At 35.4% G+C, this 14,090-nt stretch overlaps 1 protein-coding gene across 1 annotated transcript in view; it reads right to left on the reverse strand.

Moving 5' to 3' along the window:
* Positions 1-6,653: 6,653 nt before the first annotated feature.
* LOC127859788 (uncharacterized) overlaps positions 6,654-14,090 on the reverse strand; it is a 52,300-nt gene continuing 44,863 nt past the window's right edge. Inside the window, exons 5-8 of the mRNA XM_052397294.1 lie at positions 11,469-11,692; positions 8,165-8,687; positions 7,488-8,133; positions 6,654-7,425 (exon numbers count right to left, since the gene is read on the reverse strand). Coding sequence (XP_052253254.1) covers positions 7,039-7,425; positions 7,488-8,133; positions 8,165-8,687; positions 11,469-11,692 — 1,780 coding nt within the window. The 3' untranslated portion in view covers positions 6,654-7,038. The remainder of the gene's footprint in view (positions 7,426-7,487; positions 8,134-8,164; positions 8,688-11,468; positions 11,693-14,090) is intronic.

Below are 14,090 nucleotides of genomic sequence, written 5' to 3' on the forward strand. Positions count from 1 at the left end.
TCAATACATTGCAGTTTGTGCATTATCCATTTTGAGTTTGGTTATTATCCACAGACATTTTTTATATCAGTTTGGATTAATCCATAAACTTTTATACCCGTCCTGCAACACATTTTAAACAGAAAACACACTATGTGTTAAAAGTAAAATTTTAAAGGAAATTCATGATATAATTTCGCATATCTCTGTTACAGTTTTCGTTCGCTTTTTTGCCAATTAACGTGTAAATAATTCAGCACATAGGTCGCATTTCATGGAAAGTAGCATTTTCCAAAGACAAATTTATCGGTTTCTACTAGAAAACTATTAAATAATTACAAAACTTAAAACGCATGTGTGTGTCTGACATTCATTATCACATGTGTAGAACAACAAGCGAATTCGTTGAATTGATATCCCCCGCCAATATGCTTCTGGACACAAAAGTGTTATATTTGACACTCAAAAAAGCAATTTTTCAAGATACAAAGGGCCATAACTCTGTTATTAACAGATGGTGTACAATGCCATTTGGCGTGCATCATCCTCTTATTCATATATACTCATACCAAGTTTCAATGAAATCGGCCAAAGCACTTCCAAGATATGGCTCCGGACACACAAAAAAAGCATTTTTCAAGATAAAAAGGGCCATAACTCCGTTATTAACAGATGGTGTACAATGCCATTTGGCGTGCATCATCCCCTTATCCATATATATACTCATACCAAGTTTAAATGAAATCCGCCAAAGCACTTCCAAGATATGGCTCCGGACGGACGGAAAGACGGACGGAAGGACTGGAGGACGGACAACGCCAAAACAATATCCCTCCGCCTATGGCGGGTGATAACTACGTCCTTATAGTTGCTCAATTAGCACAAATGATAAAATAATCACCAACTTTCAGTTTCAGTTTCGATCGATTTTTTTTTCTTCAGTTTGAATTATCCAGCTGAGTTTGGATTATCGACGTACAGGGGGGAATCTCGATCTAGTTTAATTTGTAAGAATACTATGTTACACGATATATGCTGCATGTACAGTAAACAGCTGTCGGTCCACGTAACTATGTCATTGCATATACTGTGCGTAGCCTGGGCATTCAAGTGGTCACATACTTGTGCAAAAAATAACTCAGGGTCGAACGTTTCGATCCCTCGCTCACCTAAACCTATAAACTATCTCTCAAATGAGACTTTAACAGAGATGCAAGGTACGTTGTGCTTCAACACATGCACAATCACGATCCTCGTACCCAAACTATTTCGCAATCAGGGGTGGGAGCGGGATAGCTATATGGCAGAATCCCAGTGCAGTGGATAATAAACATAATAACTGCAAACCAGGTCTGATTGCCCAACGGCAGCGAGTAAGGCTTTGCTTCCAAAAGTTCCGGGTTCAAATTAAGGTGGATGCATTTTCTATTTAACAGTTTATAAATCGTGTATCTTAATTGTGTTTAAATATTCAAATTTTAATACTTTGAAATGTTAATGGTTTAATAAGTAAATATATTAAATCAGGGACTATTTGTTGTATAGGTCCCTGATTAAATGGCATAATTCATAAAAACCAAAATGCGTAAACAAGTCTCTGTACACTGATGCTGCTTCCTTTAACTGCTGGAGTTTTCCGTCCATTTATATTATTGTTACTAATCAATGAAAATTTATTCTTTGTGCTGTTGTATGTTCATTTTTCAATATATTACATATCACATATACTTCATGATGCTATGTTCGACCGTGTTCACAATTATAGCATATACATTATACCCTATTTAAATAATGATTAAATGTTCATAAACCCTGGTCATGAATATGCTGCATTACTCGTAAGGGATCATTTTATATCAATGAATATTCATACGTTTGCTTCATCGCGGATAGAACTTAAAAGTAACCAAACACAACTTACGGTACACTGAAGACTGTTTCAATAAGCTCTCGTTAGCGGACTAGGACCAATAAACCAAGTTAAACAATTTTCTCGGAACTGAACATCTTGTTTCTAAATTTCGATGCAACCTACTTTAAGAGTCGCAACCAACTTAAGACGGTTTATTGAAATGGTCTCATAGATTGCTGGATGATGGATTCGTAGACATAGATGAATAATCGAGTCTCGAATTAGATGACATATCGTATAACTGTAGAAACACAGTACGAGGATGAGCTCAATCCTAAATCTACTGAACGAACCAGTCTGTAACATTTTGTTATTCCAATATTAGTCTCAAAAACCCGTGTCTTATATCAGTAGGTTCTTGAATCCAAGTCCTTATTATGGGATTTTACCTTCTATGAGATAGTATGTTTTAGTTTAGAAATACTAACTAATAGTCAGAGCTTAGTATCTCCTTATTTAGACTTAGTTTTTAGAGCTTAGTATCTCCTTATTTAGACCTGGTTTTTTGTTGTATGAGATCGTTATATTTCCAAATATCATCGAGTATAGTGTAGGTTCTGGGGTCGTATTCAAGAAACATCTTAAGTCATTTCTTAAATATTTTCACTTAAGTTCAAAATTACAATGTTTTGTATTTCTTTTTTTGGTATTCCTATAAATAACATTGACATAATGATGTTATTTTGATGTAATTTTCGATGCCTACCTATTGCTGTATGAAATGAAACACTTGAGAAAAATTCCGAATTTAAGGATAAAAATAAACTTAAGATGCTTCTGGTATACCACCTCAGATTTGAACCGATAATCTCAAATTTCTAATGAGGAATAGTTCAACATTAAAAGGACTGAGTATCTCAAATTGTTGATAAGGAGTAAGTACGTAATAAATAGGAGCGAGTATCGCCAGATAAGGAGTAAGAACATTAATAAGGACTGAGTATCACAAATAACATTCGTGAATTTTTTTATATTACCTGTAAGAAGATACTTACAAAAGAGGAAAATGTTTTTTTAAGTTTTTATATGCCAAGGCAGATATATATTTCAATCAAGTCAATAGTCTGTCTCGGCCTGAATTCATAAAACATTTTGCTAATGAAATCTCAGAAACATTTCAGTGAAAATCGCATAAATCATGTCCGGCTACAGATTTGCATATTAGCTTAATATGTAATATGTTGTACAAGATATGGATACTAAGAAGAATTCCTTGCATAATATAGTCTCTGGAGTTTCCTTGTTTGCTTTATACAATTTTATACATGCATGATCATGTTCAACTATGTGGGGTGCACTTTGTTAGTATAATCCAACCAATTAAAAGTTAATAAATATTCGTAATAGTCAATAGTAAATGCATATAGGTGTGGTTATTGTTAAACATGTATGTAAATTATCTTTTTCCATCTAACGTTCTTGTAACTCTTTTGAAAGTCAGAACACTATGGTTTGAGCTTTTTCAGTCCTGTCGTCAGTCATGTTTAAGCATTAATTTATATACATTCTAGATACAATGGAGATGCCAATATGCTTCAAGGGAAATTCACTTATCTTATGTGGATTATGAAACAATGCACACTATTTTTTCGAAACTAGAAAGATCAGCACATTTCTGAATAGAAACAGATTCCGAATCTTTAAGTTGTAACAAAGCCGGTCCTTTATTGTTGATCTTTCTTTGAATATAGAGCAGTTGTCAAAATTTGTGCTTTAGGGTTTGAACAAATTAGATGCCGCAAATCGTTGCTACATATTATTTCACGAACTTAACTGTCAAGTTGTTGCTTTGACACAAGAGTATCCATATGAAAAAACTTCGAATACGTCAAGTACATATTTCTGGCGACTAGGATAGTGTATAATGACGGTGTATTATGTTAATACTTGAAAAGCATTCAATGACAGCGTTCCAATAGTTTTTCTATGATAATGGTATTCTTATCTCTAACCATTTTTATAGACAAGTTTGTTTTACAACGGCAATAACGGAATTACCGAAGTAATCAGGTTTCCACAGCATTCTGATCTATTGGAAAGTCGTTATTACGGTGCAGACACGAGTAGCAATCGGTCCTTTAGAAAAAAATAATTGGTTGTTTCAATCATTTTATTCATTTTGTTCAAGCATTCCATTTCAATGCAAAGTTGAAAATGGTAACAATAAGGGAACTGAGTATACAGTGAATGTATGTATATGTTTTAACTGTAAGTTACAAATAACAGTGAAAGATTACTTAACCAACTATTGGGTGGTCTGACTTGGTAGTGTACACAATATTAAATTTACATCAACTATGTCACAAGTAATTGTACAGACTTGGGAAGTACTTGCTACTGTGGAATTCCTTGTAGGTTGCATGTTATGGTCATTTTTGCCAAAAAAACACACACTATATTCCTTCGGAGTATACTGAAAATTCAAAGCAAAATTGAGAAGAGACACATCCATATCAGTCTGCAATAAACATTTGTCCATAAACACAAATTTTTCTAGTAAAATTCATTTTAATTAGTAATTACTTACCTGATATCATATACTTACCGATATCAGGTAACGTAATTAAGCTATTTAAAAAAGAAGACCAAGCTGGCTCTAAAGCGCTTACATGAGTTCAAGGTACACAAATTGTTGAAGACTTGAATTGGTGACAACGTTTTTGACCATACTTAATCCAGCTTCAACCATGTGCATTAACACTTTCAAGATAAACATTTTTTGCCAAGTTTGATCAAGAATCATTAATGTTGAACCTCTTGAGACAGAGCATAATATTTTTTTAATATTGACCAAAAGACCAGGATATTTTGAAACACGTCCCCACATTTTCTCTTGGCCTCAAACAATCTAGCACTTAAAAAATGATTTTAGTTTCAGCCATATTTAGTTATAAATGTTGCCTCCAGATTGGTAACAAGGTTTTTCTAAGATTTGAACTCGGTAAACTAGTATTTGGACTCACATGGCCCAGTTTGAGTCTTTGAGACCGAGGCATAAATTGTGGTGTCTAGAGTGGTAAATGGTTTACCTAAGATATGACCTTGTAACTAGCTTTTGGGCGCATTAAACCCAAATTTAATCTCTGTCTAGATATTGTCAATATTAACATTTTGACCAGGCTTCATCAAGATTGGAAACTGTATATGGCCTCTACAGTGTTAAAATTGTGGCCTCTATACTCTATAGTGTTAACAAGCTCAAAGTTCATGACGAACATCCCACACAGCAACGGCCTGACATTCGGTGATCAAATCAATTTCCTTTTATTACTTTGTGCTCTGGTGAAATAATATTGCTAATAGATGTAGATTAGGAATTTTCTATGGATACCTGCTAACAGAAACAATATCTTACTTAAGAAGAATGTTTCCAAACCACAAATGTAAATATCAATCATGTTAATTGTTATACACATTTTATTTATTGTTTATTTCGATAAACAATGTAAGTTTGTATTTGTTTGAATGAAATTATAACAATATTATTCAACTTAAAAGGCAGAAGAAATGTTTGAACATGTGTCACCTAAATACAGCGATAAACCGTTGGTGCTCTACATTATGAAACCATGGTGACCCCACTGTATGACAGATATAAACATGTACAGAAATATCAACGATATATTTTTCTTTTTTGTTTCTGTCAAATTTTAAAAGTTTTTTTTAGATAAGCAATGTAACAATAAATTAGAAATATATACTGATGAGAAAATAAGAAGTAACAAGAGCTTGTCACAGTAGTGCCAAATCCCCGCCGAAATGTGTTTGCTTGTATGACAACATTTGTTTTAGAGAGTAGACTAATATTTGTAAAAACAAATAAAGGGAGATAATTCATTATGCTCCGGACAAAAATTTACTTTGAAATTAAATAAAGGGAAATAATTCAAACACTAAGGTAGATAGAGTTATGGTGCTTAGTCACTGCACTTCTCCTACTTGCCATCTGTTTAAGTTTCAAGTAAATCCCTTCAGTAGATTTAGAGTTATGCTCCAGACAAAAATTTACTTTAAAATTATATAAAAGGGGAGATAATTCAAAAACTAAGGTAGATAGAGTTATGGTTCTTGGTCACTGCACTTCTCCTAGTTGCCATCTGTTTATATTCTAAGTTTAAAGTAAATACATTGAATAGATTTGGAGTTATGCTCCAGACAAAGTTTCAGCCGGACGGACAGACGGACGGACGGACAGGATCAATTACTATATCCCCTCCGAAAAAAATTTTGACGGGGATAAAAATCTAAAAAACTTTATGTAATATAAAGAGCCTAGAGGGTGTAAAATGTTATGACTATAAACCTTCTGTAGTTCTTGGAAATAGAGAATAGAATTTGCCTCATGTTATGTCGATTTCATTTTTAACAAGTTTAAAGCAGAAGCTATTGTAACATGCCTTAATATCAAATCAGACATTTCCTTAAGAACACACTACTAGAAATAGCAGAATGCATCTGTGAATGCAAGTGATGTTCATAAAAATATGTTCAAATATGAACTACAATGACATTGTCTGAAAGTCAAACATCTATGTGTTTGTAAGTGTGACAAAACCAAACTGTATACAATATATACAGACAGTCATAATTATAATACAACAATCAAGTGCTGAGCTGTATAATACAAGGGAATAAATACAATATAAACACCCAGCAAGTTACAGAGAAGATTTCTCTCCCCTTACAAGCACTATAATTTGTAAACAGTAATGTGTACCTTTAAAACAATACACAATGATTTATTTTTGTTTGCTTTAATATATATCAGTGTACATCTGAATAACATTTGTAAACACCATAAAAGCAATATAATGTAAACTCCAATTCTTAAGTTATCAACAAAATGATAATTCAGGATTAAAGTTTTTTTTCAAGTTTCGCTTCAATTTTAGAAAATTAAAAAATCACTAATGTCTGGTGCAGAAAGTGGCTGAAAACTTATTTAATCATTGAAAAATCTGAACTAGCAAAGTAAAACTAACAAAACATGATTGTATTTCTACATGAAAGCAAGAAAGGAACAAGTCACCATGGAAGTTAATAAAGCTTGCTAGAAGATTTTATTATTAGGTGAAAATGAAAAAAGGTTATCTCCCTTCAATTGAAAGCAACAACAAAACAGAAACTACCAGTATTGTTAACAATAACTAATTTCCTTCACTGTTATCCACCAAGTTTTTATTTAATCGGGGGAATTTCGCAAAGGAATACTCTTCAAATGGGTAGAGCTGTTTCAATTTACGCTTTCTGGAACTTGATCTGACCCCATCAATGGGCTCGGGAGGCAACACTTTCGCCACATGAGCCCCTGACAATTTTGGTCCCAAAGTTTTAATAGTCTCTTGATGGCCATTTGCCATAGTGTTGACAATTTTTGGTCTACCACTACGAACAATTTTGCTTTTCCTTGGCTGGTGACACCGGGAGTTCGTATGATCCTGGGCCCAGCAGGCTTTTTCAGGACTTTCTTGTTTCAGTCTTTCTGTTTTCCCATAATGACTAGTTTCCGATTCCAGCTGATACACCAAGCCCTCCTGCACAATGTCAGGTGATGGCAACTGATTATTGTCAAACAATTCCCTTCTTGCGCTGGAACGTTTCCCAAAGTTTTGCGGTCTGTTTCCGTTAAGTCCCCTTCGGAAATACCAAGAGACCTTGTTGCAGTCACAACCAGCATTCCAGTGTTGTCATGCAAGTGGCGCAAAAAGCTATCCACTGACAACATTTTCCTGCAGGTGTAGCAGCGTACACAGATGGACCTCTTGTTGTGGTACCTGTCAACGAAGACCTCGCCCAGCTGTGTGCGCGTCCGTGGTTCAGTGATAGGGCTGGCATCCCTGTGGATAATCCTCAAAGGAACCTCATCCTGACTGATCTGAATGTTCTCCTTCCTTTTCATCAAGCTCAGGGCCGGTCTCGAGTCATCTGTGCTGACCTGGGTTTTTACACTGTTAAGAATGCACTGTGTCAAACTTGATGCTGCTGCATTACCATTCTCATCTTTCAAGATACCAGTATTTTCCTTTACTGAACTGCTTTCACTTTGAAACTCTTGAGCTGCATGTCCTACTTGCTCAACTGCCTCGTCTGTAAGCGAGTCTGAATATTCCGCACTATCAAGTATCTCATCTGGCAGTGTAGGGGACACCTTTAAATCATCTGCAGACATTTCCACCCCAACACTTTTGTGGAGGGGGAACGTCTGTGTTGGAGCCTCATACACTACAGTTTCTCTACCGTTGCTTTAGGAGGGGAACGGTCTCCTACTTCTACCTCCTCCCTGTCAACTTCAGAGAACTTTCAGGAAATGTCTTTCTTCGCACGCCAAGCAATGAGGCCGAGCTTGTTTTATAATGTACCTTCAAAAAGTTTTTCTCTCTGCCATTAGCAAATCCATTCTGTTGGAAACCACCGTTTCTGTTGACTTGCACAGACACTGGGGTAGAGGTTGCAATAGGATGAGATTTGTTGGGCCTCACCTTCATTTTAACGTTTTTCATAAAAGACTTGACAGGGTATGTTTTGACATTACTATTACTAGTTTTCTGGTAGGCCACTGGGGGCATGAGCTTGCGTTGTTTAGCAGAGGGAGGCTGTGCCAGGGGACCGCCGTCAGTCTCGCTAGTGGAGTCGGTATCGTAGCACGAGCTGTAATCTGACACGACACTGTCCGTCTCCTCGCTGCTGTCCAACTCTACAGAATAGCGTACCACCTTGAACTTCTCTGTGGGCAGCTTTCCCTTCCTGGACACGTCTGAGGTATCATGGGACACTTTTGATCTTGGCTTCTTCTCCACTGAAAATAAGGATGCAACGCTTTACTCAAAATGGTATAAGACTTCTGTTTGGCATGTACATGGATGGTAAACAAAACAAAGTTATATGCTGCCAAGTCTGGCATTCACTATCTGCGCATATGCATGATGAATGATAACATTTCTAAAATGGCAAAGGGTATTAAATGGGAAGTATGTAGACTTATCTTTGCCTCATTATCTTCCTTTTTACTATGTCTGTAATGAAAGCAGTATCTGCTAAAACAAGAAGTTCACCTAAATAAATAGTGCTTGCTTATTTATGTTGACTTTTATGAACCATTTGCTACATTGTTTACTGCTTTTTATGCTGAATGAAATGCACATATCTTCTTCTTTTGAACAGCAAGTAACAATTAATAATTGTATTAAGTTATTATGCCTTACACAATACAAAAGAAAATCCTTGATAACACATAGTCGATACTTAACTATCAGTATCAAATGAAGTACTGTCAGCATAATATGAAAACAAAATTAAACCACTATTAAAACTATTAGTATTAAAACTGAAGACCCTGGAAATGCTCTTGGCCGTACATTTTTTGTAAAGGTACATGTTCATAAATTAATGGATTTACAGTTACATCTGACGATTTGTAAACTGTAATGTGGAAAAATTTGGAATGATTTTTTTTTTTAAACAATGATCAACCCAAATCACTAAATTTTATTCCACATTAGTGCCCCAGGCTGTCTTTAACCCTTTACCACTTAGAAATGTATTTTGATGCATTTGTATAATTTCCAACCCTAAGATACTGATGAGCACCAAACAGCATAAAGCCTGAACAGACTGCAAGTTTTTCGTAGGCGGTTCTGGTTTTATGCTGTTTGCACATAGATATGTTCACTTTGCTTCTGAGTGGGAAAGGGTTAAACAAGGCTCACAATACGGCCAGCCTGGCTGATTCACGCATCAAATGAGCTGCTCTCTGAGAAAACAGGACTTATATGTAGCCTACGCAGTACATAAGCAGTCCTAACAAGCTTATCAGGGATAACACTCTGCTTTTATAGAATTTGTTGTTTAAATGAAGACTTCTGGCAAATACCGCCAATGCTGTAAGTGCAGTTCCTGATTAGCCTGTGCAGATGCACATGTATGAAGTACGGGTTTTCCCAGAGACAAGAGGCTGACTCGTATCTTCATATTGTATTTTCACACAAGCTGTGCACACAGTCAATGTTTGGAGTCAATGAGTTTCAACAATTTCTCACAAAGCAATCTGGCTGGCTGAAGTTGTATTGAATGTATAAATAATGTAAAATCTATAAAGATCAAACAGGCAAAAACTCAAATGGATTGTTTCAACTGAAAAGATGTTACACATGATTATTAGACAATAATAATGTATTATTAGCGCTTTTCAGTCAGATTGTTCATATTGCTTTTGGTATTTATTGGGTTTATACATACAAGACCTCTAGTAGTATTCAAACCCATACATTTACTTGTGATATGTATTGATTTTCACCAGCATATGGGCTGTAAATTGCTATTTCCCATGACTAACTGCATTGATCTGAGCAGGTTAGCTGTGGCTTGCATACCAATGTTTTATCAGTTACATGTTCAAGGCTGTGTTTACATGATACTTGCCTAAAATGCAAACATTAGTATCAATCCTGTTGAACACAGCCCTCGTAAATGTATACAGTGCAATTATTGTAGCTACAGGCAAAGGCTTGATACGGCATAATGGGTTTTATTGGTCCCAACTAAATGCATGACTTTTAAATTAGTTGGTAATTGGTTTCAAACCAAACAACATATATTATATCTGATGAATATTATCCTGATATAGTTAGTTATTCTATTGTTTGTTCACTCCCTAAGGGGCACACTGTATTATTTTTCTGTCTCAAATTACACCATCTAACCCCATAATATGGTGACTTCAACTCTGGGATCAAGCAGTAACAGGCATATATCAAATATTTCAGGCCCAGATTCATTCATGACATTTCCTGTATACATTCAGCAGTATAAACTATTGTTTACATAATATGCTTCTGCGCAGTATGATTAGCCAGGCATGAACAAATGTGTGCATATAAACAGTGGGATGTATTTTTTTACAACAGAAACCCCAGACCTGATATACATATAATATGTTATTTACATTAAATTATTAAGACTTAATATAAAAGCCTTATTTCAAGTATTAGAGCAGGCTTCTTCCCCAGCAGGGTTCGACATTAATATTAAAGGGACTTTTTCACCTTTTGGTAAATTGACAAAATTGAAAATAATTGTTTCAAATTTTTGTTTTCGAAACAGTAATACTGAACATTTTTGCTCTAAAATATCAATTGTTATAATATTTTGACAATTAAAAAACTTGAAAATTATATAGTGTTACAAACGCAAAACGATTGAATAATTTGGAGGGTTCTGTTGTTATTGTTATAATATGTTGTGACATTACGAGGATTGCTTATATACAGTATAAACCACTCTCCGTATGAGCACTGATGGCTGAGTGGTCTAAGTAATAGACTTTTACTCCAAGGGTCAGTGGTTCAAGCCCAGTTGAGGATAATGGAGCTATTAAGTTCCAATGTTTACATTAATCAATTTATAGCATTATAAAGACAATCTAACTTACTTGTAAACTCAATTGAAAATGTTGTTGAAATAAATCTGCAGAGCTCTACTTACAGTATTTGAATTAAGGGTATAGCTATTATGTCTGACATAGAGGTGAGGGCCAACACAACAGTTTCCATGTCAGCTCTCTCCCTGCAGAAATGTGTACCTTGTTCAGTAAGCAGGTCATCGTCAGCATTGCCGGTCGAGTCTCCACGCAGCATCTCCAGGAAGTTTATTTTCTTGTGTCTAGTCGCGCGCTGAGACCCACCCGCCTCAGGGACTGGTTGCTGCTGCCCAATGGTGGTGGACCCAGTCCGCTCCACAGGGGAGGTAAGCTCTGAGCTGTCAGCAGGGGAGGTAACTTCTGTAGTCTTCACAACATCTGGCACACTGAAAGATAAGGCAGAAAACTTTATGATTTTGAAACTGTTCAAGGCAAATATTGTTTTTACACAAATGTGTAGCCAATATATTATTGCATGTGTTGTTATGTAAAAATGTATTCCTTTAGATTAAATTATTCTTTAAACAAACATTTTGATACAATTTTTGTTGATAACAATGCCATATGCACTTTCACCACTTGTCATCTCACAAGCTTGTGAATTCGGCTGAAGATGTATATCGAAGCAGACTATAAACCGCACCTTTTTTTAACCTTTAACAAGCTTTACAGCTGTATTACAGTATAATTTCAACATTAATTCAGTGTATTTAATGTTTTTTATTCAAATACAAAGGAAAAACCAAGGAAATGAAGAATTCTGATAAGCACAATGTAACTAGGATACACATGTTACTAGGGTCTAAAAAGATTTCCTAGTGTCAATAAGGTATTTTGGTCCATAAATGCCTAACATTTGGACGTCAACAATGTACGGCTTATCATTATCAGCATATGGCAAGAAACGTTAATAAATCATAATTGGAAAATAGCTCAGAGCAAATTATTGATGGCAAAACGTGATGCACTGGTTTGTGACTTGCCTTAACACAACAGCGATTATCCTCACCACATTCAGAATGGTTCTGGCAGGTACGGTGAAAGTGGGGAAATTGGTGGTGTTTTAAACCATATTGGGGATTTTATCACATTCTTTAAAGTAACATAAATACTCAAAATCAACAAATATTTATCACAATATTTCGTAAAATAAAGTTAAAAATAAAAAATCAGTGTACCCTTTTACAATAACCAAAATTTCAATGCCAGATGTGGTCTGGCAACAAAGATTTAACGTGATACAAAATGCTTGATTTTATTTGTATGGGACAATATATTCCATGTTAATTTCCTGCCATGATATCAGAACAAGGGAACACCAGACAGGCTTCGGGCAGCTTCAGAGGAACGTTGTTTTCATGAAAACTATTTTTAACAAGAGCACCGCATAACGGGTGCCACGCTGGGCTGCGGGTGCAGTTTTGAAATGAAAGCTTGACAGAATTCTTTTTTTTTTTTTTTTTTACTAGTCACAGTGACCTTGACCTTTGACCTAGGACCCAAAATTGGGTGTGGCATGTAGAACTCATCAAGGTACAGCTACATATTAAGTTTCAAAGTTGCAGGTTGAAGCACTTTAATTTTAGAGCCAATGTTCAAAACCTTGACAAAGTGTTAAGGTTTTAGCACCACGCGGACAGCGGACACGACACAATGAGCTGGCTATGACAATACCTCTGGGTTTATCCGAAAACAGCCGAGCTAAAAATGACTTATTCCATTTATTCTTATAATTGTATAAATGTCACACATAGATACTGAAGTTCAGTGTTCTAAAGGTTTTATCACTCAGTTAACTTTAATAACTTGCATCAAGGACACACATTTTGGCAGTAATTTTTTTTTTAGACGTTGACATTATTACTGAACTTCTCACTGTAAATTGCTGAAGCCTTTTAACTAAATACTGCATCCTTGAAGGGTTTTCAGTGTCAGTGTTAGAAGAGTTATGATTTGCTTTGAATGTTGACTTTCGTGAAAAACAGGGTACATTTCAGCTGGCTCCCATTCTAGCACACAACTGATATAGGCAACAATGATTGTAATGGAAACGATCTAAAACAGAAATGCAGTTATGTCTCTTTGTGGTTTAAATACAAAAGCAAATTTGTTTCCCAATTGGGAAAAGTCCATGTACCAAAACCAATTGGGAAAAGCAGTTTTTGTGCTCATTTATTCGTTTACTTGCAGAAATTGCACTTTTGGAACAAAATTGACGGTTTCATTAAGGAATTTTTTAGACAGTAATTAACAAGTTTGTAGTTTTTTATTGGGAAAGTACCTTGAATGGGTATTTTATAAAGAAGGAAACTTATCGCTGGGACAGTAACTGATTTGATTAGTGGTAGATGTGTTAATGCAACCATAAATTCCATATTTGGGTACCAACTTTGTATTTAGTAAAAATGCTGCAAACCGATTGCGTGTCTTTGTTCTACAAGAGGTTAAGGTTTTTTAAAATCTTCTTTTTTTTCATAAAAAAAATCAATAAGAAAGCCTCAGCTATTGTATTAATTTTATAACTTGACATACTAACTGTAATTTATCTCCCTTGGGCTGCATTGTACTATGTTAAGCTATTAAACAATAGCTATTAAAACAAAGAGAAACAAGGGCTGTTAGTAAAACATGCATGCCCCCCATATGGGCTGTCCGTTGTAGTGGCAGCCATTGTGTGAATACGATTTTTGTCACTGTGACCTTGACCTTTGACCTAGTGACCTGAAAATCAATAGGGGTCATCTGCGGTGCACGATCAATGTACCTATGAAGTGTCATGATCCT

The sequence above is a fragment of the Dreissena polymorpha genome, chromosome 15 (genome assembly GCF_020536995.1).
Source record: "Dreissena polymorpha isolate Duluth1 chromosome 15, UMN_Dpol_1.0, whole genome shotgun sequence".
Classification (NCBI taxonomy): domain Eukaryota; kingdom Metazoa; phylum Mollusca; class Bivalvia; order Myida; family Dreissenidae; genus Dreissena; species Dreissena polymorpha.